The following is a 26,900-nucleotide window of genomic DNA, read 5'->3' as shown; positions in this document are numbered from 1 at the left end:
TATATATTATCAATCAACAAAAACTAAGTCAGAGCCCAGAGAAGGTCCAGGTTTGTATCACTTATTTTTGAAAACGCAGGCATTTCATAATTCTCCAGAAAATGCAACTACACAAATGAAGCAGTTTTGGCCACAGACTTGCATCTTGTGCTGTTTTTGCTTGCAACTTATCACCAGGAGGACAGTATAGCAATTGGATTTTCACTTCCACCAGCTGTTTTTAATATCTTCCACTTCAGAGTTCACAATAACGACACTTTGGAATGTCAGGAAATGAAAAATCCTGTTTCCATTTGATATTTCAGAATGACCTTGGGGGAGAAAACAGAGTCATCCCAACTGGAATTTGGCCAGTATATGAAAACTAAACTCCCGACTTTCTAATAAGCATAGAAGCATCAATGTAAACTTCCTGTTACTCAGAGAAACAGGACACAGTGTTACCCCAGGCTGGAGCTCAGGACCTACTCTGATTTTAGAGAAAAAAAAAAGGGGGGGGGGGAGGAGGGATACTTTAAGTGACAAGATCTACTTCTCACATCCCATAATTCCTCAGGTCTCCCTTCCAAATACTAAGGAAACCTTGATTTTATTTAGCTGGACATTAATTGAAGTTGCAACTAAGGCGATTAAGTTGCAACTTATATTAGCCACCATGGTTTTATTAACAAAATGGGAAAATTATTCAAGCATGCAGAGAGTTAAATAATTACTGAACTGTATAAGCTATACATGAAAGCTTACTGAAGAACCATAAAAATGGGTACAGATAAATAACAATTCAAATGAACAGGTTATTAGAGTGACTATTAGATCTCCTGCTGTTTAAAATAAAACCAGATAGCTAAACAGCAAGTCCGTGTAAGTCACAAGAACTATAAAATTAAAAAGACAGATAAAACACCATGGAGAAATGAGATAGCGTAAACATATTACAAAGGAATAATATATTAAACACAGCTCTATTTTGCTGTTAGCAAATACAACTGAAATGCCTCTTAGCATTCTATTAAGAAAACATCTCTAAAGGACCAACCAGAGGGGTTCAAATAAGAGCAAGCAAGAGTACTACAAAGGAAAGGAAAGTTCTTAAAAAAGGACTAAGTGTCCAAATACTGGCCAGGCAGCAATTGCAAGGAAGTGACACGGAAGCCAACAGATTTACAAGGTGCAAGCACTGAAAGAAATGGTTTGGGTTGCTGAAGAACAGCATTTTCATCAGCATTAACAGACTGAAACAAGGAAAAGGGAATTTCAGGTAGAACATCTAGAATTAGGTTTACTTGGCAACAGCAATACCTCCCAGAAGAAGCTATGAATCTTGGAATGGTTTCAAACGAGACTAGATAACGTACTACAAGACACACGGCGAGAACAAGCTTCCACGGGCAAAGAAAGGAAGCAAACGAGGCATGAAGGCAGTGCCTGCTCCTCAATATTAGCACCAGCACAAACACATACCACTAGCATGAGCACACCGCATTCCAGCCGCACACATCCCAGCCCCAGCAGCAACAGCTAGCTGCTCGTGACGGGTCGAAGTGCTGCGACAAGGCCAAAAGCACTGCAGGCAGCATGTCCGGTGCAGAGCTGAGGGCCAGCAAGGAGGTTTTAGTATTAAAAGTCAGTGTCTAGCACTGGTGCTTCTAGGCCTTCTAGGCTGCTTCTCTCTTGCTGGGCCATCGTTTCTCCAGAATACACAATTAGATGCTGATGCTCTTCTAAACAAAAATTGCACAGGTAAACCATTTAAGTGATTTAGTGGATGGGGGAGGGGTAATGAGGTAATTTTGGGGAAAAAATGATTAATTATTAAGAACACAATTTGATTTTTATTCCCAGTGCTGGTTTATGAGTGGTTCCAACATGCTGTGTCAAGTGATATGTTTTGATTTATGGCCTTATACACTTTATATCCCTGTGCAGAATTCATTCTCTTGGCATTCATAACACTAGTTCAGCTAATATTTTTGCAGATGCCTTTACTCCGATTACTGTATTTCATGTTACATTTGTGTTCTTCGAAACAATCAAAGAGTAGAAGATAATTAGAAGAAAAAGCTCTCAACACTCCTGACTAACAAAGCATGTACAAGAAAGCTCAGTTCAAACCTGTAAAGTGTGGGTGTGCTTTCCAATGCACAAGCCTCCCTTTGGTATCTAAGTCTTACAAAAGCACTTGTTATTAAACCGCTTTTGAATTGCCCTAGGTTACAATTAAGTTATCCCTTTCTTTATCCTCAACTCTCTGCAAAGTGCTTTTGCTACTGTGTAGTAAAGATACCAAAAAATTAGAACCTAAGAGGAGATTATACTAATGCTGATCTTGCCTCTTGTGTGCATTATACTAAAGAAAAGAATGAAAAGTAATACTATATAAATCCAAATTTTAAGCCTTCATATAAACATATGAAGTTTCATAAGAAACTGATGCCCTTGCAATCCCTTAAATACAGCATTTGTGTTCATAATGCAGTTACTTAACCTTGGATGGGGAAACATTTGTTGGTAGGCTAAGAATTTTTTTGTCCCTCCCCCCCTCAATGTAAAACATATTGGTTAGCTATATGGTTTCCATTACTGCAGTGTTTAAGCAACCTCAGTCTTTAATATACATATCCTCAAAACCCTTTGAGGAGGAGAACAGGTTAAAAGAGGGTGGTCGAGTCACTAAGAAACCTGCATAAAACTGAAGCCAGGCCTTCTAAACACCAGAGTGTTCCTCTAGCCACCAGATCATCCTTCCTTGCTACAATAAAAATGAAGTAATTAACCACATCACCTCTTGTAAATAAAGAGCTTCAAAGTAGAAAGTACATAAGAACTTAAGTAAAGTACATAAGAACTTTTTAGAATCATCACCTTTGTTACTAGTTCTTGCAATGTTTAGCATCATGGAGTCCTCCTCCTCCTCCTGGCATTTGAAGAGACAATCACAAAATGAGGAAAAGGTTTCTTAAGACCTAACATGCCAGAACTTGGATTTATGGTTCTTTTGGGGAAGGATGACTAAATTTTTTCAGAGGCATCTGTCTTGAGGTCTTTCATGAGCGATGTCTGAGATCATGGAATCACAGAATGATTGAGATTGGAAGGGACCTCTGGAGATCATCCAGTCCAAGTCACCCTACTCAAGCATGGTCACCTAGAGCAGGTTGTCCAGGACCGTGTCCAGTTGTGTTTTGAATATCTCCAAGGACGGAGATGCCACAACCTCTCTGGGCAACCTTGACCAGTGCTCTGTCACCCTCACAGTGGAGAAGTGTTTTCTTATGTTCAAGTGAAATTTCCTGTGTTTCAGTTTGTGCTCATTGGCTCCTGTCCTGTCCCTGGGCACCACTGAGAAGAGTCTGGCTCTGTGTTCTTTACAACTTCCCATCAGGTATTTAAAGACATTGATAAGATTCCCCCCTCCACCCCAAGCCTTCTCTTCTCCAAGCTGAACAGTCCCAGCACTCTCATTCTCTCCTCATAGGACAGATGCTCCAGTCCTTCAGTCATCTTTGTGGCCCTTCGCTGGACTCGGTCCAGTAGGTCCATGTCCTTCTTGTACTGAGATCTGCATGAGATAGTGTTCTTCAGAATGGAGTTAACAGCACAGCTTTGGAGGGCAGATTACAAAAACATGGGGAACAACCATGAAGTTTGGCAGATCATTATGAACACAATGGCAAGAAAAATATCCTGAGGTGACAGGCCAGAATAAAGGTAGCTACCCCAGCTATATCAAAAAAGTCATGTTCCCAATGACTTTCAAAGCCTAGTTTTGCTAATTATCTCACTGTGGCTGTAACTATGTCTACCACACCCAGGTCTGCTCACAAGTGTAGGATATTCTGAAGCTTTAATACATGGTTTGTGGGTTTTGAAGGGACTATTACACTATATGTAACAGTCTTAGAGGAAGTCAAAAAAGTGGTGGAATCTACCCTTGGCCATTTTTTTAAGACTTCAAAAAGAAACCTGGACAAACAGGATGGAGCATAGCTCCTTAATAGTATATTTTTTCCAATCCAGGATATCCACAAGTCACTGGGATACAAGAAACAAATTTGCACTACAGTTAGCAGATATGCCATCCAGTTACCTTTGAATTTTACTTTCATGGAGTACGGGAAGCCTCATGGAAAAGAAAACATCATTTCCCAGGCAAACATGCAGGATACCTCACTTAAGATGATAGCAAGAAGACCAATCACTTTGAAGTACACCTGGAAAGGTTTCTCAAGTAAATTTAAGGTAAAAATGGCGGACATAGGCACACCATTTGAAGTATTAATCTAGCAAGTGCACTGAAAGCAAGTGTTCAAAGCTGGAAAATGCAATCAAAGTCTAAACAGATCAGGCTGAAATGATGTAAAGTTAAAATACTACACTCAGTAAGCTCATTGCTGAAGGGCAGATTTGCCGCTATTATAGCCTTTACTGGAAAACAAAATAAAATGTATTTTAAATGTTATTTTAAGACAGACATGATGTTGGATTGGAAGGAAACAGCCAAGAAGGACAAGATTACTCTTGAGCCACCACTACAACTAAGCGGTGACCAATATGATGTTACAGGGATCATCCATTTACTTTTCATCTTATTTAGAGCCTTCCAAACCCCTTTCTTCTTGTATGAGTCATAGCTGCTGTCAGCATCCTGGCTTCATGTAAGTGCCTGCACCAACTCCTCTAAGCCTAAGGCTCTGTCCGGAGCAGAAAGCACAGCTTTCAGCAGCTGATGTTTTTGAGCTACCAGAGTACATCCAGCCCAGCATTTCCTGTCTTCAGCACAGAGATATCAACTTGAGGCAGAACATGCTGTGGGTATCACTTCAGAGGTGCTGGTAGGACTCTTCCATGCAGTGTGCACTGAGATAAGAGACCAGCGTATTAAGAGAGCCCAATACACTGACTGAATGGTGGGTGGCATAGAAAAATGTATCTATGCTTTTTTTCCAGGTATTTGTAGATTTAATCTGGGTAGCATTTCTTAGAAATCCAAATCCTCCCACTTTCTTCCCTTTCTTGCTGTCACCGTGGATTTCCCCCTGGGTGTCCATCATAATTAAAGTCTGTCCTACTAATATTCCATGTCATTCTTTTGCTGTTTGGCCCACTTGGACAGTAGGAACATAAAGTGGAGATGCTATTTGACAAATGTAAAATGAGGCACACAGGGATAATGAAACCGGTCAGCAACCACAGCTTCATTCAGATACACAGCAGTTGTTTGAACATTGGTTGGTGATGTGCCCTCTTCCCGGCAATACTAGTAGCAACTCCCTACTTCAACTAACTTCCTTCTTTTTCGCATGACTCCTTTAAATTAAAAGCCTAGGGCCACCCAGAATATGCAATAAAAGAAAGATATTTGATCTGAGAAATGATTTTGGCTCTTCTCTTTCACTCCTAAATACCCAACCTCCAGCAAGAACTTTCAACTGTACACAATTCACTAACCATAGACTCAAAAGTTGTGGCTTAGTCTGCAACTTCTAACCCCAACTCTGTTTTTCCTCTTCAGTCATTCTCTAAATGCCACTTTGAGACAATTTTAATGTTCTTGCTTGAAAAAGAAAAGACATTTTTGGCAGTTGCCTGTTAGCCCACAAACCTTGGCAAAAGCTGTTTAGCTATACAGGGAATGAATCTACTTCTGCACAAAGACAGCAAGAGCAAAGACCAAATCTTAAGTATTTCACAATCTAAACCAAATACAGGAAGACATACTGAAGGTTCAAGCTTTAAACACTGTCTTTTTGTTATAAATAAAACTTAAGATAGTACCTAAACAGTTCACATGGTGGGTGGCAAGCGCTGGGGCAGAAGTAAGTTGATATGAAATAGTTGAAAACTGAACACATAGCAGACTGAGTTCCCAGCACAAATGGTGGTAGAGGAAACTTTCAGAGGACAGGTTTGAGACTAATGTAGAGGAAATATGATAAAAGCAGAAAAATATGAATTAATACAAAAGACAAAGAAATTAGCATGTAGGGGTTTAAAGGCAGGAAAAAGAATTGAAGAGCTTGGAAGGGAAGGTATTTAAAGAAAAGGACTATTCTTCTGCAGCCTAGAAAAGAGAAAGAAGAAAAAAAACACCAGAAAGTGAAACTGGGATGGATTGAGAATTTTAGGATTAGACAACTGAATCCTGACATTAGACATTGTGCTGAAGACAATATTCAGAGAGGCCTCACAGAAACATAAAACTTGGGCCTTTAAAGATTTAACAGCCACTAAGTTCCAAACCTGGGAGTGAAAAGTAACTGTGATATCACAGATGCAAGTCTCAGCAGTTTGCTTAAGAGAACAAAAACAACATCTGCTGTATGATTTCATTACCACAGCACATTTCTCTGCTACTTTCCAAAGCATCTACACAATTCAGTTGAGTTTATTCTTGTTAGACAGTCCACTCACCAGTTTGAAAGAGGTACAAGCAATACGAGCTGGCAAGGCTTATCTGTTTTTTCACTCTGCTACTTCTAAAGAAAGCCATGAGCTCCGGTATTACTGCTGCTGCTAGCTGCAGCTTTATGGAGATGGCATTAAACTGTATCCATTTGCAGAAGCCAGACCTGCAGGCACAGGGGACTACGAACAAAAGTGCATTGCCAAACTTCTTTCTAAACTTCTGCTACTAAATTGAAAAATCAAAGAAAAGAGTTTTGCTTCTCCAGTTTTCTAGACTGCTTACTCACGCAATGGTCAGCACATTGCATACACTTAGTCCTCTCTGCTTCTATGGGTAATTCCCACAACTGTGAAAAAGACTTGGGGGAAAAAAACAAACAAACAAACAAACAAAAAGATGAAGGCATGATTTTTCTACTCATGAGCAAAATATGGCCTGGAGCAGCTCTGAGTTTATATACATATATATAAGTCTACAAGATTTAAAAATGTCTGTATCCTGTGGGAGGAATGAAGAGACTGTCTGAAAAAATATGCCTTGAAACACTCCTCCTCCTGAGCGCAACAATCCACAGAGCAGGCTGGGGCCAGCACTAGACCTGGCAATCACGGGCAGGAGGAAAGCACTGGAAACTCCCTCCAGGAGCAATCATGTCCAAAACGAGAATCGTGCAAACATGCCCTTTCTTACACAGGGAATTTTGTTAAGTATATATAGAGGAAAAAAAAGACACCTATTTTACTTAGCAGAACAAATGCGAATGCCATGTCGTGACAACAAACTCAGTTCTTTGGGTCATTTTATCTCCCTGTTGTAGGTGATCCATTTGTCTTTAGAGAAAGTCATGTCTGCAGATCCCATTTCTCAAAGACAACATGCAAATATTTCTTCAGATATTCTTGGTTTTCTTCATGGTAAGGTCAAAATACCCATCAGAAGGGATCACAGTAGCAGGCTTTCCAGTTGAGAAGCAGGCTTCTGCCTAAACAAAGAAATGCGTTGACTAGGGAAGAAGGAAAAAAAAAAAAGGTGAACAAATGGCACATCTAATAGAGGGGACAGACACACTCTGTCCCAAGATTGTCAGTGCTCCAAAAGATTAGTTCTAATGCTTAACCATGCTAAAACAGCTGTCCAGACTATTTCTTTGACCTAATACTGCATCTGACTCTTGGATGCTGGATCTCGTCCAAATGAAAATCATCACCCACATCAGCAGTTACTGAAAATCTAGCCTACAGGGTAGTAGCATCTTGAAGCTTTGCTGTAAATACTAAGCTCATTAAAGCACTGTATGAATCAGAGAGCATCCAAGGTCATATTTTATGACCACAAGGTTGATACCTTAAAATCCTACTAGCGCTGGAATTCATACAAAACATTCTCAGGTGTCCTGTGCCAAACACCCATGACTCACAGAAAAGCAGATGTGAAGGAAGAAACTGAGGGAGAGGCATGGCTGGTGTGCGTTATGTACACTGTCCTGGCTTCACTCACCTTATGCAAACTGTTAGGGGCAGGCAGCTGTCCAGCTCCCCTCTGGCACCACTTCTTTTTCTAATTCTGATTGTCTGCTTTCCTGCCTAAAGATGACTGAGCCTTCCCTCCTCCCCAAACGTGAAAGTCAAATATCAAACTACTGGGCTGAACTTTGTCCAGAAGAACCAGCCCACACTCTTGTCTCCTTCTCCAGCTCCTCTGATTAGAGAGGGGAATCAAGGCAACCTTGCTTGTACTGAGCTACAAGGGAAAATGTCCTCTGCTCACAGAACCAGCTTGAGATCCTTTAAGGGACACTGACCCTGTACAGATCATTCCTGGGTCACTCCTGGAAGTTAGCGAGGACACGAGGTTCTGAAAACAAGCCCAAAGAGGAATAATCTCTCCCCAGCAAAACCAAAAGAAAATAGAATGATAAAATAAACTAAAGCCCTGGGACACAGCTGGGAAACAGATACACTGCTGAACTGCTCGATTTTGAAATAAAGTTTGGAATTTCCCTCAGGAAAGTTCTGCAGTTTGGAGAGCAGCCTGAGTCACCAGTTGCTGGAAAGGCAAAGAAATGGAGATGAACCTTGTGCCGGTAGGGGGGCACAAGGGGTGCATGAATGACGGAGAGGGCTCGTTCTACTTCCTAAGCTCCAAACGGACTGGAGCAAATACTTCGCCGGAGGAAATCTACAGACCTTGCCGCAAAGGAGATAATGATGATTCTGCAGAGGCTGCCTGCATTGATCACCAAGCAAACGTCAGTTTTTCAGTCACTGATCATATTGCATATGCAGCATATTTCTTCAAGCAAATTAATTGGGAAACAAAAAGAAAGACAGAAAAAGATAGCTTGATTGGACACTTTAGCCTTTTCAGATAGCACAAAAAAAAAAAATCAGGATATATTACATTTGCATTTTCAATTGGACAAAGGAGTCTGCGTCTGAAACCTTACATCTAGATGGTGCTCAGCAAAATAATCACTGTGACTCCACCCAGATCTTGCCTACATGGGGATTTTCAGATATTCAAATCAATTAACGGTAGAAGATCAATACTAAAGCAGTGTTTCTCTGCTTTTCCAGCTGTAACATTCTCTAGGAACTTCTCTCTTCCTGACACCTTTCTTCCTTCCTTGTGATGCTTCTGTAAACACAGAATAACCAAACACCTTTAATTCATGCAGCAGCTCAGCTTCTCCACTAAGGGATTGAAAAATCGTTGTAATTACTGAGGCAGGTGTAAAGAGTCCCACACCGCTGTTAACCATTTGTAAATCACTACAAAAAAACAAAAATTATTCTTGGTTCTCTGTTACTGTTATAAATTTATGATACATGTTTTGAACTAAAAGAACTCTTAGAATTTTCCTAATCTTGCATGATCCATGAACCTTTCTATGATTCCCTTTAGGCTTTTGAGCTAGTTATAGAAACATTAAACCATGCTAGCACTTGCATTTATTCCAAGATAAAATGACCACATACTGCTGAGCTGCTGGGGCCGGATAGAATTCCCAGAGTTCCTTTTAACATTTTTGGAGTGATTATTAAATCTTTGCTTTGTTTAAAAAGTATCTTCCCCACTGTTCTGTGAAAGACTCAAGCAAGTAAGGAATATGCATTTCACAAATATCAGTTTCAAACAAAAAACAAAAAACAGACTAAAGACATTTTTATCTTTCAATTATGACAACTGTAGTTTTTATCTGTGGCTAAAAACTCATTTAAAGTCATTTAAAAGCCAGTAGTATTACCTTACTATAATACATATATTTTTATATATTCTGCAAATTTGTATAATGCAGTTCATGAACTTTTCTGCCTTACTTTGCGCATAGCAAAATTAAATTGTACAAATGCCACTGCTCTGTTAACATTTGGAGTGGCAGATGTCCAATTGCCAGCTGTACAAGAACTGAATATGAAGTGCTAATTATAGCGTAATCAAACGCTTTGTTAAACCATATTTAAGAATTTTATTGTCACTTAATAACTACACAAGTATTAGTAGGTAAACACACATGTGGTGAATTACCACAGCATCCGGCAAGTTTTAAGCACATCGGTAACGTGATGGATAAATGAGAGCTAGTTGATTGGACAAACCTGCACTTTTCAAAAGCCTTTTGACCCTGTCTTTCCATGAAATTCTGGGGAAAAACAGAAAACTAAGCTGTCAGGAGGTAAAAGGTAAAGCTTCATCATAGATTAGAAACCCACAGAGACAAAAAAGGAAGGATTAAAAAATTCATTCATTGCAGCAAAAGGCATCAGAACAGCATCACAAGTTTATCTGATGGCTTAAATCAAGTATATTCATTTGTGACCTAAGAAGGGAAGCAAAAATAACGCGACATTTGCCAATGACTTAAAGTTATTTCAAATTATTAAATAGAGGAGAAAGTGTGACAGTAGAGACCATCTGCCTGCCTTATGAGTTTACTTCCGCTACATTACTCTTTGAAGAAAGGAACCCCTCTATCAACTTTTTTTTCTCTCCGCAGCACAAAAAGCAAGTGAAAAGTGTTCATCTTAAAAAGCATCCCACAGCTAAGCACCATTCTATATACTCCACTTGACTTTACAGCCACCATCAATTAGTTTAATTTTCCCTTTACCTTTTCATCTATACTGTCCCCTAAGGTGAGGGAGCTCCCTGAAGGAGCCTGATAAATTTAAAAAGGAAACCTGTGATGTAGCTTCCTGCAATTAGGCTGTTAAACTTACATACTCTAGTCCCTTTCAGCCTTAAAAATCTGTAAGACCATGACATTGCCTTTGTTTAAATCCCAGTTTAGAACTCATCTGTCACGAGGACTTCATATAATTTAGTCACAGCTAGGCAGTTGGCCTGATGACACCCAATTAATCCTGATGATTCTTCCTCCATCCACCACTTTATTATTGAAAGAACAGACAGATAAAATACACTGTAAGCATTTGTAAGCTGGAGAGAGTTGGCTTTGTTTAATTTTTTCTTTAATATGCAGGGATAATACCTAACCCAACAATCTCTGGCCCTTTTCCAAGGTCTCTGACAAAAGAGCTAAAATACAGCCAGACATCCAAGAGGACAGGGTGACAGTATATATGTGGCAGTCAGAATTCAATATTAATGACATTATTCTAACTTTAAGTAAATTTTGTAAATCAGTAGTTCAAAAGAAATGGTCCCCATGCACAACAGGGATGCAGGTATCTTTGTCGACAGCTCAGTGAACATTGCCTTTTTTTGAGTGCTGCTAAGAAAATAATATTTTTAGGTTGTTGTTTGCAACATAGAGAATGCTCTGATGGCACTCTGTGTGTGAATGAGATGTCCCTCATCTAACAACACAGGTAACAGTCATCTTATTTCAGTATACCCATAACAAAAATAGGAAGAATGTAAGAAAGATCAACAAAAGTGACTAGAAACATAGGCAGATTCTCACGATCTGCTTTTTTTCTAAATAAGGATCCCAAAAGGAAGGCACTGTTACAGCGATCTGGTAGACAGATATTCAATAAAAATAAAAAGCAGTGGATTTAACACTGGTAATAGAAAACACCTTTTCTTATATGAAGGTAGCAAAACATCCTGTCACAGAATCAGCAGCCAAGAAAGAAGCAATTTCTACCAATTCCCTGGGAAGTCTGAAGCCATATTCCAGATGCTTTCTGCTGTAAATGTCAACATAAGGAGCTACTATCTCAGAAGCAGTCATGCTGTAGACGGTGCATATTAGTCATGGACAACAATTGCTCAAGGCAGCATTTCACATATTTGAAAACATCAGAAAAGTCTGATCTGCACTGAAACACACTGCTAAGTTCATAACATCAACAAATCCCCCCACCTCCATCGTTTTCCTGACTGAGAATTATAAACCCCTCAGGTACCGCAGAGGGCTTCTTTGAAATTAAAGTGTTTGTTTAAAATGACGCTATTCAGAATATTTTCAACAAAGGAAATATATGAAGGTTAGTTATACTCATTCTTCATATTCTACAAGACAAACCTTCCTTACAGTCATAACAGTGGATGCAAGACGGGTAAGCCACTGGTCATATAGACTTTCAAATCAGAACAGACCCCAAAAACTGAACATCACACGGGCTAAACTGACCTGAAACACGACCCCTTTTAAAAGAAGAGTGCACTGTAACATTTAAGCACTTAGTGTTTTAACAATAGCACTTACATTTGACCTTGTTCTGTTTGCTTGGGTAGGAGGGTAGGGTTTTCTTTATTATTATTTTGCTAATATCGGTATACAAGAGCTTGAGCAATTCAGCATAAAGGCACTGGGAGCTGAAAAAGATTAGTTCAAAACAAATGCATCCATATTGCTTGCCCTCCAGCACATAGGAGTCAACACAAACGCCTGAGAAAGCCTGAAGAACTAACTACTACACCATACGATAGAGGGGTAAGAGTCATTTTAGCACCTAACACAGTTAAGCTGGTAAAATAATTCTTTTCAACAGGTTTTCAATTTCAATTGGTTTAATATTCTACAGAAAGACGTAGAGCAGTTAGTCATCCATCACCATGAAGGCGGAAAACTGGCTAGGTGCAGAAAAGGCATTCTCAGAAAGGCAAAAAAAGGCATTTTTCGTTATAAAAACATGAACCTTTGAGTATGAATCATTGTGTTTGGGGTACATCAAGAGAGAATGCAAATATGAAGTGCTATAGAAACAACACTGTAACACGTTACCTCACCTTCACATCTCTGAATACATACATTTGATTAGCTGCCGTCATTTACTAATTCTTTAGAGAATGAATGGCAAAGAACTGCACGTAGGCTTCTGGAACACAATGTAGCAATTTGTACTAAAATTAGCATATTAAAAACAAATTGTTACATGGCATGAAGACTTAATTTGCATGACAAGCTTTCAGTTTGGCTCCTCAGCATGCTTTAGAAACCTAAAGAAAACAATATTTGACTTGGACCTCCCAGTATCTTTCAAGCTTCAGGCCTCCAATGGTTTCTTATAAATTATTTGTGACAAACATTTAATGCAAAAAATTTAAAAATACCATCACTGTAGCTGTTACCAAGAGAGCGAGAAGTCCAAAACCGATTTTCACTTTTCTATAAATTACATGACACTTAAAATAAAATAGGCTGTATATGAGTTTTAAAAACAGTACCATCAACCGCAACATCAAAAATCACCATGAGAACTTTGAGAGAGACAAGCATCGCCATTATTCAAATGGAGAAAACAAACCAGAAAGTAGAAAATTTGGTAGAGTAATGAGGCTATACAGGCAGAGCAACTGGCAGAAGAGAGTTTGGTCACACACAGACCCTAAATATACTCCCAGCTCTTCTGTTGAATCAACTAGATTTCAGAATAACCTTTCTCTAATCTTCCAAAATAATTAGCTTCAAATTCAGTATTCTAGAGAAAGTTGGAAAAGAACCCTTGGTTGTTTTATGAAAGATATGTTGCCAATCCTTTTGTGCTAGCTAATTTTTAAATGTAGTGGTTTCATATCATCAGAAAAAAAAAAATTTTTCTCTGACCTTTACAGTGCTGTTATTATTAGTAATAAACTAAGCCATCTTCACATAACCACTGAAACTATCTAATGTTAAACTAACTCTAAAATAAAGCGGGCCTGTTTACTGTTTTGCTTTTTAACCTGGACCATTTGAATGCTCTATCTTACAGCACAACCCTTACACAGAATTGCTTTAGCACAGCTGAAGGAACAACAAACCATGGTCCCAAACACTAAAACCTTGAGGGGGGACCAGAAGTCTTAAAACAGCTTTTCCATTGTGGAAAACATACCATATAATTAATCCCTTATTCTTCACAACAAACACCTTTCTACCTTGCACCTTTAATCTCATCCTCGTCTTCTTTCTCCTGCATAATCTAGAAGAGGATGAAACCTATAAATTCACATGTCCAACAATGTGGGAATTATTTCAAAATTTACATGCACACACTACCAGTCAAATTTATTTTTACATGGGGGAAGTAACAGACCTTCCTCTTCCCTATGCAGATTATTTCACAAATTACTTTTTACCATGAGGAAAGCATAAAAATATATGCTTTGCAAAACTGTCATTCTATTTAAAAACTTCTGTGTATGACCCGTTTTCGAATATTAAATTTTGTTCCTTTTTAAAGGGGCCTGCCTCTTTCAGCCATAAATCTACATAACAACTTCCTTCCCCCCCCACCCCGTCCATGCTACTGCTATTCGACTGCTGTACTCCTTCCCATTCCCACACTCCAAAACCTCTTTCACAACTATTCATTTTGGTCCTTCACCCATGTCAGTGTTTGCAGTCAGAAGTCACAGCCCAGAACCTTCCACCTCCTGGATGCCAAGCTCTCCCAAAGCATGGCCGAAGCAGCCCAGCTATGAGAGCGGCCTTTTCGGATCGCCCGCTCCAAGCACTTGAGGGGAGACCAACCTGTTCAACTTTCCTACGAGTTTCCCAGAGTCTTAACATTTCAAAAGCAGCCTCTTATCTTTATGTGTGTGAAAGCTTTTGGAAGGCATGAAAGCTTTTGGAAGACGGGGTGTCTGGGAGGGCAGCACGTAACTACAACCACTACTCCCTGTTAAGTCACTGCACAGAACACAAAAATATTTAATTTTGCAGCAAAGCATCAGTGACAGAGGACTCGGATGCTTTACCCACTACCACAACATACTATATCTGCTGACCACCTCAAGCCCCGCGCACCTGGCTGAGGCTTCAGTTGAAGCACCACCTTCTTTTCCTAAAAGATGCTCGAATACTTCCAAATTCCTGGCTGCAACCTGAATAACAGGGTTTGGAGAGCAGAACGTGGGCCTGCTCTCGTGCTCCTCCTCGAAGCCATCCCGACGGAGAAGGCCCACCACCTGCAACGCGGCAACCAGGCCAAGAGCGCCCGAAGGCCGGCGTGGCGACGCCGTCTCTTCCCTAGGAGGATCTCTTACCATTAACTGATCTGAACATCTACCTCTTCCCCGCTCTCCCTGCGCGGCGGCGCTCGGCTTGACCCGCTGCGGCCGGCCAGTCCTTCCCACCTCCGCACGAGGGGAGCGGAGCTGCTGGCCTGCCACGCCTTGCAGAGTGGTGCCCCAAGAAACATTAGCGAAAACTCCCCTTTTTTTTCTTTCTTTCTTTTTCTTTTTTTCCCCTTTTCCCCCACAATCCTTGTGGCATCCCTGGTTCTGGTGCCAAGCGCCCTGGACACCCGGCCTCGATGCCCCAGGAGCCCTTTCCGCACCGATGCCAAGGCGCAGGGCAGACGAAGGCCTTGCGTGTGCCAACCCCCTCCTCAAGGGTGTTTGTGGGGGGGGGGTGCACATTTTGGGGCGAGGGGAGCAGGAAAAGGTAAAAAAAAAAAAAAAATTTTTTTGTTCACCTGTCGGGGCGAGCTGAGGGCAGGGGGCTCCCGGGCCCTATGCGCCCCCCTCACGAAAGAAGGGGGCATGGGGGCGGGGGAGGGAGGGGGGGGGCCCCGCTGCGGGGCCCCCCTGGGGGCCGCGGCCGCCACTCACAGAACTCGGCGATGTAGTAGGAGACGGCGTAGTTCTCCTCGCACCACTCCAGGGTGGAGGTCGGCGGGCCCCAGTAACCCTGCCGGTCGGCGGCCGGAGCCATCGCGGCGCCCGCTCCCAGGCCGCAGCGACGAGACGAGCGAGGGGAAGGGAAGGGAAGGGAAGGGAAGGCAGGGGAGGGGAGGGGAAGGGACGGGCAGCGGCCGGGGGGGAGGGAGGGAGGCGCCGGGCCCGGGCGGCCGCGGCGGGCGGGAGGCGGGGGGGGGGGGGGGGAGGGGGCGGCCCTGGGCCCGCCCGGCCGGGGGAGGAGCCGGGAGCCGGGCCCGCGCGTTGCCATGGCGACGGCCTGCGGCCTAGCGCCGGCCTGGCCGCGGGGCCGCCGCCTGTGGGGCTTTATTTATTTATTTATTTTGATGGGGGACAAACATGAATAAAAAGTTTTTTTGTTTTTGTTTTTGTTTTTTGGTGAGGCGAGGAGTTGGAGGGGAAAAAAAAGAAATAAAAACATCGGCGCGGTTTGGGCCGCCTGCCTGCCTCGTAGCGCGTCGAGCGGCCGCGGCGTCCCTCGTCATCCCCCCTTTGATTTTTTTTTTTTTTGACAAAAAACGCCAGCCCGGGGTCATTTCGGTGGTTTCCCCCCTCATGTTTTTTTCTCCTCCTGCCCCCTTCCTCCATCCCCGTGCAGAGCAGCGGCTCCAGACCCCGCAGGGACGGCAGCGCTCTCAGTTTGTGTTTTTGTGTGAGCAGGAGAGCGTTTCTAGTACTAGCAGCCGGGGAGGAGGGAGAAGGGTTTTTTATAGCGCTGCCTACGACACGGGGGTTTTCTCTGATCCGATGCCACATTTAGCCTCTTCGGTGCTTACTGCGCGTACTATACTTAACACGCAGCATATGCAAAGTGCTTTTCGGATAGAGTTTGCATCTAGAGGCAAAGACGGTCTAAAAAGGGAAAGGTTTGGAACGGGAGAAAACTTGGAAATGGGCAAAGACTAAAATGGCCAAGTAAAAGCCTCATAAGGTCATGTATTTTCAGAGAAAGGTCCGAGGATGAGAAGCGTCAGGGGGATCTCGAGGGTCGTGCACAGGTCTTACATCCCACCGGCTGTCAGAATTTATTACACTTTTATATAAACACACTGGCTTCTTTTTCCACATCTCGTGTCTCCTCGTCTCCCGTAAGCTAGCAAAATCGAATCTAATTACAAACCTTTCCTTGTATAAATGCAAATGCTTCACCATGTATGCACCTGCTCGCATGAAGAATAACCTGTCTACTTCAGTGCAGTTGGTATATACGTTTTTTTCAGGAAAAGATGCATTTAACATTTTTCTTGGTGATATGAAGTCCTAGACTTCAAAACAAGATTGATATCAGTGATGGCAATGATGAAATATTTAGATTGCGAAAACATCGTCAAAATCGCTGTGAATTTTTTTCATGTGGCTCTGTCAGCTTTTTTTTTTTTCTGAAATAGATTATCATCCCCATATTTAGGCTTTTGAGAGTGAGGTTTGGAAAAGCACCAAACAGATTCAAAAGCACAAGACTGGCTGCAAACTGTGAAGATTATTGTAGCTTGGCTGATGCACTTTACTATTGTAGCTTTTTCGATTTTTGAAGGTTCAGTTTTACTTTGTGTATATAGTAAGGAAATTAGCAGGGCACTCATCTGTTTTTTCTCATATTGGATAACTGTTCTAAGCTTAAAAGCTCTTAACAAAAAATAATTTGAAATTTGAAATTTCAGTAGTCAGAAAACCAAAGAAATAAATATTAATAATCCCGTTCACAGATTCAGGAGCACAAAACAGGAACAATGTAAAGAATGAATAACATGAACAATATCCGGTTACAGTTGATTTTAAATAAATAAATAAAAATATTGATGTTTATTCCTTTTCCCAAGTGTATGCTGGAAATGAGAAGGTTTATAACCATAATAGAAGCAGAAGCCAGAAATGAAACTTGATTTAGAACTGAGCAGGATAAATTAACAAGTTTATGGAGTAGGCAGCAACAATAACATCAGATGGTATCCACTCTATTTTTTCTAGATGGAAAGGAGAAAGACAAAAATATATAGCTAGCCCTTTATTTGAATGATTATATTTTTTATTTGATGCATTTTTGTAGTACTCTCCATCACAATATCTATTCATTTCTGACTTATTCCGTGGGTTGCATATCCATTTTTTAAGTCTGGCAAGCCCTTCAGCCATTGCACTCTCAGAAGGATATTATTGAACACACAACCACAAACCAATATATACACACTTTTTTTCTAGAACTGTTTTCTAAAGGTAAATCCATCTTCCACAAAACCAATGTTGACTGTTTGAGCTGTTAGAGTAATACATATTAAAAGCAATACTTTTCCTCTGTAATGAACTACACGTTATTGTGTACATTTACTGTACTGGATATAATGTGACAGCCTGAAGTTATTTGCATCTAAATGTAGTCCGTTTGACTAGACAGTCAAACTTAATGTCTGTGCCCAGGTGTTAGCTTTTCCTTGCATGATCTATAAGACATATCGAGGGAATATCTTGTTTCTGAAATAACAAATATAAAAACAAACATAGAGCCCATGAAATACTGATTTTCAGTGTCACTAAAATTGTACTTCACATGCCAGTGAAGTAATTCCCTGTGGCATCTCCTGGTTGCCTGTGGCAAAGGATCCTCTTTCTATACTATTCTGCGTGGCTCTGAAACCTCATGACCTGATCAGTTAAGTTAATAGAGTCGTGTCAGTTTACACCACCAGAGGGATAGGTCCTACAAACTTAGTCTGTGGATGCAACATATTTTTGCTTGGGATTGGGAAAAACTTGTGTTCAAAAATTGCATGTTTGGCTATGTTTTTCTGTGTTTGTGAAATTCAGAAAATGGCACCTCCCTGTTAAAGAACTTTTTTCTCTCTGTCTGCTCTGTGAAAACACTTTATCATGGCTTGTGGTGCTGGTTGCTTAATTTCTATATAAAATGAGACCAAAAAAACTGATTGACTAGAACTCATTACAGCTTCAGATGCTGGAGAACATTTCACATGTTCCCTCTCATCAGTATATGCATGCAAAGGGGGAGATAAATTTGACACAAAATCTTGAAGATGTCTTCACTACTTTTTTCTAATAATGTTACGATGAAGATATCAGGCATTGATTCCCTTTTGGTTTAACACCCACAACCCCAACTTCTCTCATGAAGAGGATGGTTCAGTTCTATATCCAGTCCTGAAAGCAGATTTTAGGGAAACATTTTTCTTCTCCATCCTTTTCCTACAGAAGCTAACCTGATGGTTTCTAGCCTGGAGGTATCCAAATAGCCTGTTGCCTTTCAAACCTAAAGCTCAGTCAGATGATTACATCCACAGCAGATCCCATTTTACCAAATTATTCAGGATGCTAGCTTGCTTGTAGCAGTGGATTAAGCTGAAGCATTATCTACACCCAGTGGTTACTACCCTGAAAGCAGACAGCGTGTGTAAGTGTCTCCAAGCACCTGCAGCTTTCAACGCAATATGTTAGCGCAGAACGAAATTGATGTCAGTTTGCCCTAATTTACAGGGCTGAAATTGGTATTAGAAGATAAACCTACTGTTCAGCCACTCTTCTGGGAGAAGCAGTTGGCTTTGGGAAAAGTGTGGAAGGACAGCTTGTTTTAGTAACTTTTCCAGTCATCAACCTTATCAGCTGCAAAACATCTGTACTAAATGTACACCACCTTAACCTGGAATATCCAAAAAGGATCTATCAAGAGAGGGAGACTTTCCAAAAGCACAAAGGGCAGGTACTTCAATCCCATTGACTTTCAAAGGAATCTGGGAATCAATCTGCCTTTGTGCTTTAAAAAACAAAAAGCAAATGACATTACAATTCATCATTTACACTTGTAAACAGTTTTCTACTCAGGAAAAATATAGCAAGCTAACTTTTCTGCATGCTAATTTACATACACAGATCTCAGTGTGAAGGTGACTTGCATGAACTTTGTAAGCAATATTTAAGTGTCTTAAGCTCAAATTGGATCCTGCCCTAGAGGCTCAGTTCGGTTCCTTACATGTTAGTATCTAGTGTCATTTGAGAATCTTTTGGAGCAGCAGGTGAAGGCGAGGCAGGATGCCCTGCGGTCAGTGGGTCTTCCCTCGATCCGCTGTCATACCCCATGTGGCTGCCTCAGCTCCTCTGTGTCCAACAGCCGTAAATGTCTATGCTTTGGCAACTTAATTGAACAGTAGGTGTCTGACTTTTTGGCTGGCTGAAGTTGAGTGAGGTAAATCTTGTTCAATTCTTTATTCTCTGGTTTGAGGCCAGTTAACCTCCTATCACGTTCTCTATACTCACAAGTTCTGCAAAAGGTGGATAAGGTAGTGGACTCTTGGACTTCCTTTGACCTGAGCTGGTTGGAGTTGCTCTGTTAAGCCTGCATCTAAAGAAAGCAAAAGACATCTCTGTTTTGCAGCATTTATAGTAAGCAGCCTGACTTTTTGATTTTATGCCACTCAGTGGAGCCCCCTGTCCTAAGGGCAATGTCTAAACTCTTTACCTAAAACCTGGGAAGAGAGATATACCTGAGGATGAGATCTACAAAACCTTTGCCCATGCCAGGGCTTAAATAAGCATCACTGAGCTGCAGGAGTGTCCCATTTGGGACACACGAAAACCTGGACTATCCTTTTCTCACACAGGGAGAACAGGAGTGGCATTCCTCTCTTTTTGTTCCTATTCTTATTTGCTCCCTCCCCTAAGAATGGAGCTGAGAAAGTGTCTGGAGGAGAAACATCACTGGATCTCTCTTACAACCAGCTGTTTCATGTGGAGAAGAGAGGAGAAGGGCACTGGCAGCTCAGAGTTAAAATACAAAGCTGTACATGGTATCATGGTATTGTTGTGACACAGAGGAAAGACAATTGTTGTAAAACAAACTCAGAAATTGTGTAAAGCACCAAACCATCTTTTGTGAAGCCACCCCAGCCCACACAAATTACGTACTGCAGATATCATGCAGTTTCAATTAGCCCTCACCAGGATATTTTCAAACCTGTAAGAAATCTTTTGAAGCCTCCACATTTTCTGTGACTTGATAATCTGCTAAGCCATTGGCCAAATTAGGCAGGACTGTCCTGACAATGACAGCTACCATGTACAGACAAGTTGCCACACACTAAATAGCAAGTTTTGGGGTGTCAGCATCAGTTTGCTAACGTGTCCAGCTAAGGTTCCTCAGGCTGTGGCCTCCTTCTTTCACCCCATCTACATTCATACTGCTGATGTTCCTGTCACTAATTTTTAAGTGCTAACTCCTAGTGTATAGACATTCTTCTCAGTGATACGATTTTGTGTGTATGATCAGATGGAGGCTGGGCAGACAAAGTCTGTTCAGTGACTAGCTAATGCAGGATGGAAGGTCCCCCCCCCCAAAAAAAAAAAAAAAAAGAAAGGGGGAGACTAAGGGCAAATTTTGAAGGCAAATTATTGCCATGCATTGGCATCAAGGAAGCTCGTGGGAGAGAGGGATGTGCTAATCTGAGGTCTGTGAGGGATACAGGCTGAAGCTTTTCTACCCAAAAGCCCTAGCAGGAAGGGAAGTAGAGGAACTAGCTTTTGTCAGTGTCTCATCTTTTTCCTAAAACTGTTGCTCTAGGAAAAAGTGCACTTGCAGACCATTTGTTCATTTTTTTTCACTGTATAAACACTCAATTAATGTCTGAACTTGGAAGGTGATACATCCTACCCCATACTCTGTAAAACACCAGGCCAAGCCAACTGTGCATTGCTTGACATTTGATCTCATTGGTAGGAAAACTGGCTTACTCATTTTGCCACTCTTGGGAACCTGTACAACAAAAGGGGAGAACCAGCAGGAGCAAGCAGAAAGTCTCAGTAAAGACCCTTGGAAAAATATCTTCAAAAGGATCTACCAGAAGGAAAAAATAGATAAAGGTATATTAAAATATCAAACGTTAAAAGACCTTAAGAAAGAAAAAAAAATGAAGGCCTGGAATATCTTCAGTTGTACTGCACCTACAATAGGGAAGGCAGCTGCTATTTTTTTCCTTGATCTCTGATAAATTGGTATGCATGTTTACCCCAAGCATATGCAAATTTTTCTACCTAGCCTGGAAACGGAGCACATTCTGCTCATCTGAAGAAAGCATTGTTATAGTTCTCTCATTTACTGCAGGAAGAGGGAGGGGAGGAAAGAGATCAAGTAATTATTTACTTGGCAAAAATCCTTTGTTACTTTTCTGGATATCAGTTAATTACCAGTGAGCTAATCAACTTACAACTCAGCCAAACTCTTTCCTTTATCAAGTCATTAAAAGGGAGACTGCTCAAACAGTTCAAATTGACTTTATTAGCATAGCTTGAATAATTCAGTCCTATGAACTAAAAGGGGGAAAAAAGGAATCACAAGGAAATACAATAATACATTTCCACTTGCAGTTTTCTTCTGAGATGACATCTGTCCCATAGTCATTCCCACAGTAAACATCTGATGATCAACCTCAATAGGAGAGCTCATTACTAGACCGGAAAGGCAAGAAGTTTCCTGGAGCTTCTGTACTGATGACCCTGGTTTGTTGATGGCATCACTTACTCAGATGCGAATCACTTTAGCTTTTACTGTAGAAAGCCATTGCTTTAGCTGGCTTGGTTGGGCCCTCACACTTTACATATTTATATGAATGAGAGTTGGCGTCTGGCCATGGTAGTGCCCAAGTGTTTGACAAATTTAAAACACGTTTCATAATAAAACTGTAGAGGAGGGTTGGTCTGTCATGACACACTTTTTTGAAAAGTTTTGTCCAGAAGTTTGACAGAATTATTTAATTACAATATGAATTATTTAATTATAATATATAAAGCTACAGAATGTGTATGAATCACATGCTGACTTCTGTCTGTGTTAAGGCATTATGACTGCAATGTAAGTCGATGAGAGAGAATAGTGAATTAGTCTCAGGCAGCTTCTCTCTGTTGTCTGTACAGAGTGCTGAGTGTGGTAGCTGTGGATAGTCTGAATCACCTGATGCTTGATGTTTTCCCAAGTTCAAACACCGCAGTGGTTGTGACCTAGAAGGTAGGTAATGCTAATATATGGTTTAAACATGACCCAATGTGCCTACCACAAACATTAGAATACCCACCCTCTGTGAATACTATGTGATTTCTTTGATCTATATTGATGGCTTTGTAGCCTCCTGGTAAAAACCGGAGTGTGAGTGTCTCAGGAAATGGATACGGAGACTCTTCCTTGTAAGCTATAGTTCAAAAATCAAGTTTAAGTGCCAGTGGAATAAGCGCATTGGGTCCCATGGCTGACCTTTCTCTAGGACCATAGCAGAACAAAGCTGGTAGACTATACTACTCTGGGCCTGAATTGTCCGCACCACTTCTGCTACCCAAGCTATGTGCCCCATTCAAGATCAGTATGACTGATAGAAGTTAGGATACTGCTGGTGCTTGATGCTTGAAGGAAAAGGGAGTAAAATTCATTAAGATGCCAGTTCAGGTTGACTTCTTTATCATTCCAGTTTTTCCAGAGAAAGTAGCTATCCCTTCAGAGGTCACATCAGCCCACTGATCAAAGTCTAAGCATTGTTTCTAGATTAATTAACTTTTTTTTTTTTTTTATAAAATGCCATCAGAGGAAAGATGCTTCGTACTATTAAGTGCTCGGTTTCACTAGTGACAAGTGACTTCCTGAAGCACCAGTTCCAACCAGAAACAGTTTAACACCTTCCTTCTTGAATTCCCTTTTAAAAAGGAGCATTTCTACTCACTGTTCCCATTGTGCTATTCACATGACCATCTCCATTTTTGAAGCCAACACTCTCTTAAGGCTTTGGAGGCCAGACTGCTAATCTCTTGACAAGCAAGTGTATTTCTTGACAGTGTGATTGGTGTTGGCCCATCGCCCTTAATGGCTTGGCCCTCTGACAGCTGGCAGTGATTTTCTGACGACTGGAGCCTCAGTTACATGCCCCCTGACAGCAGCAGAATAATATTCTCATGCCTGTGATAATGGCAAATGCATTTGGAAAGCTCATGAATAAAATTCCCTTCTCTGTCTCTTTTTATAACTCTGACATGCTTTTCTGTTGCCCAGTTTCTCCTTGTTCTTTTCCCCTCCACAGTTATTTCTCCCACTCTATTATTAATCCTCACGTTATCGGAGTGGCAGAGACAGACACTTTTAATTTCTCCCCTGCTCTAGTCAATGCTCTTTCTTTAGGCCTTTTAGCAATATTCCCCAGATATTGTTGACAGGGTGCTCTGTCAGTTTTGAGTCCTGTGTGAAACTGCCTTGCAGAACCCCTCTTATTTTGTTCCTACCACCTTCTAACAATGCCAGTTCCGTCTTTCATAGGCCTCGCTTGCCAGCTTTGATATTTATTTTCAAAACATGCTTTCGACTCTTCTGTTTTCTCAGGAAAGTTTGGGCTTGGTTCCACAAGCCTGACATACCTCCTAATTCAAAGAGAAAAGAGAACTCTCAGATGCTGGGAGGCTGGGAAGGGGGAACCACAGTGCAAAGACTGATTTTTATTTGCTTGCAGAAAGTATTGTGTATCCACAGCTGAGGAGAAGGAGATGGTTGAGGCTCAAAGCTCAGTTACATGTTGGAGCAGCAGTCAAGGAAGTGGAGCCTGGATATTTTCTTACAGTGACTTATTTATTGTCCCAGAGAAACTGGTCATAGAAGAGAGGCGATTGCTGCCCCCATGCAGGAAACCTTCTCTTTCAGCAATCTCGGATGAAATATTAAAGTCTAATTCTCTAGGAGTTCTAGTAAGATAGTAAGAGAGAGATTATCTTGCTGTTTGCAATGCTGCCCTCAGAAAAAATGTTCATTACTAAATGAACAACCTTTTTTTTTTTCAGAGTTGAGACACCGCCACACAAACAAAAGAGGTTCGGTTTTGCGTAACAGCACCACTTGGTGACCTACCCCCCACTCCTCCAATATTCCATGATACCTATTTTATGATTGCATTAATTTGGCATTGCTGAGTGGCGCTAGACTTGTCAGACTTGAAGGTTGAACCAGTTCCTAAGCTTGCTTGCTCTGTGAAAAGAGAACAGACAGACACAGACTCATAAGTTTTGTGCTGTGGTCACTTTACTGGCTCTTAGCCTGACTGCAGCATAAGTTGAAAACTTCCATGCTGTTTTTAGGAGTAGCTGAGCTGAGAAAGCTGCTCGTTTATTGTGTAGCTTGTCAGCTCCCTTGTCCTCATCTAGCTGATGCGAACAAGAGCTGGGCCCTGCATGACAAGACCAAAATGGGCTGAAGCCTTCTTTTACATGAACGTTCCAGCGCTGTCCCCAAGTCTCCATGTAAGTGTGTGTGCATGTATGTAAAGAACATGGACATCAGTGAGTGTGGTCCTGAAAGTGGGCTTAAAACCCATCAACCTGACAGTTTGGGGAGCTATTTATACATAGTACAGGAGAGCATATGTGAAGATAAGAAGACCTTCAGCATTCCTAAATCTTATTGTGTAGGAGATCCGCTGCTGGAGCATGAGGCTCCTTTCACTCAGAAAGGAGTAAGTCAGAAACAGCTCTTCTAGGTTCAGCAGAATAAATTGAGTGTAGAGCCACTTCATGAGTGATGAACATGAGACTGGAGTGCTCTGTTCTGGGCTGAGCTGTGATTTCTCTCAATCTTTCTGCTGTGTAGTAGGGGCACTGGCTCTATCCTCAAGTGTATTCTCTTCATGGGATCAGAAATCTTCTGTTGCACTGATTAAACAGCACCCTTCAGCTATTTCCAAATAATAACTAAGAGCCATTTAGGTCTGAGTGTTTAGCATGTGTACATAGTGGTGTCCCTCAAGAAGATTTCCAGAACCCTTAAGGATGTTTCACAGATCTTTTAAGGAGGCACATGGTAGCATTTTCCCTAAAGGAGCAAGAATCAATGCAGAAAGGTCTCTTGCTTCCCTAGGCCAAAGCCATTTGTACTGCTCCTTATATTCCACTGTGGGTGTTGCTGCTTCTGCTGGTGAGAGAAGAAAATATGACAGCTCTGTACCCCATCTGAATCCAGGTCAGTCCTTGCAGTATTTCTGTGCACTGAGAGAAGTCTTTTCCTGGGGTTCCTGAGAAAAATCTGCAATATGCTGCCACCTGAACTATACCAAAGACAAGAATATGTTCTTCAAAAGTGTTTGGGGGAACTCTAAGAGAACAGATTCTTTTTGAAGCGAGGAAATCACTGCAACTACCCATTCAAAAGGGTGGGCGAGTTGAAACAAGTGGCTCCCTAGAGCCCCTTTCGAGTATCATTGTTCCCAAGAGAGGAGTTAGGACAAGCCTTTTGTTCTGCATTGCGTGGGCGTCTCAAAGCAGGAAAAATACCCTGCAATTTCCTTCCATTTCTGCACTACACTCCTGCTAACAAAGGACTGTCACAGGAGATCTCACTTTATGTTACAGAGACTTTCACGCAGGCTGTATGCCAAAGTGCTCAGTTATCTAGGGGACCTTTTAACGGGGCCTTTGTGAACATACTCCCTGGAGCACTTACTGGTGGTCCAGGAAGCTCATCTGGCTCATCACAGGGCCTTGATTCTCCTCAGTTTTCTGTACACTGATGTTAGGAGGCTGTAGGATAAAACAGACTGAAACATGGTGTTTTCCTGGCTTCTGGGCATCTTAGTGCTACCCTTCTGAGAAGCATCCATTGATCATGCAGTGTTGCATGGACACACGGAAGCAGCTCACTAGGCAGCCATCTACCTAACAAGTGGGACCAGGTCCCGTTTGGGAAGCTTGGCTTTCCCCAGAGATTTCCTGTCACCAAAGCATAGTCTTGTATTTAAATAAGTGAATTTAGATGTGAGTGCAGGCTGCATCTGACACTCTGAGCAGTGTTCACATAGCTATGCTGGTGAACAACAGTGACTGATACACTTACATTCAGTTTCCCAATATCAGACCAAGTTTGTTAACATGGCTTTTCAGTTAGGTATCTCATTTGAGGCACTTAAAAAAGACCATTTCTTTCCAAAGATCATTGGGTGCAATGAGACACTGAAGTTACAGAGGACAGTAACATCAACAAACCAGCTTGTGTATAGTAATGGCTGCAATTCCATGGAAGGATATGCATAAGTGTGTCTAGGCTGGAGCTCAGGCTTTGGAGAACATTTCCTACCAGTCAGAAGCATCTCCTACTGAACATATCAGTCATTCAGTATTCATTTACCGAGTGTATTTACTTTATTAGAGGGCCCCCCTTGCTGGCTGGTAAGACCCACTGCCATGGCTCTGGACTGATTCAGATGTTACAGCCCTTCTCCTTGATCACAGATTTGTCTGGCAGAGTACAGTCCCAGGCCCAGTCAGTGCAATAATGTAAAATGTATTTGGGCTGTGGCACTAGAATAAGCATTATCATGCTTTTGAAGTGGTTGCTCTTCTTAGCTGTGTTGGCGGGCACAGACTCCATAGGGAATGTCTGGGT

The 26,900-nt window shown here is 41.5% G+C and overlaps 1 protein-coding gene across 1 annotated transcript in view; it reads right to left on the bottom strand.

Moving 5' to 3' along the window:
* Window positions 1-15,555, bottom strand: part of ACER3 (alkaline ceramidase 3) — a 59,689-nt gene extending 44,134 nt beyond the window's left edge. The window contains exon 1 of the mRNA XM_067311941.1: window positions 15,416-15,555. Coding sequence (XP_067168042.1) covers window positions 15,416-15,518 — 103 coding nt within the window. The 5' untranslated portion in view covers window positions 15,519-15,555. The remainder of the gene's footprint in view (window positions 1-15,415) is intronic.
* Between the last annotated feature and the right edge of the window lie 11,345 nt (window positions 15,556-26,900).

Source organism: Apteryx mantelli, chromosome 1 (genome assembly GCF_036417845.1).
Source record: "Apteryx mantelli isolate bAptMan1 chromosome 1, bAptMan1.hap1, whole genome shotgun sequence".
Classification (NCBI taxonomy): domain Eukaryota; kingdom Metazoa; phylum Chordata; class Aves; order Apterygiformes; family Apterygidae; genus Apteryx; species Apteryx mantelli.
This window is presented reverse-complemented; position numbering and strand designations above follow the sequence as displayed.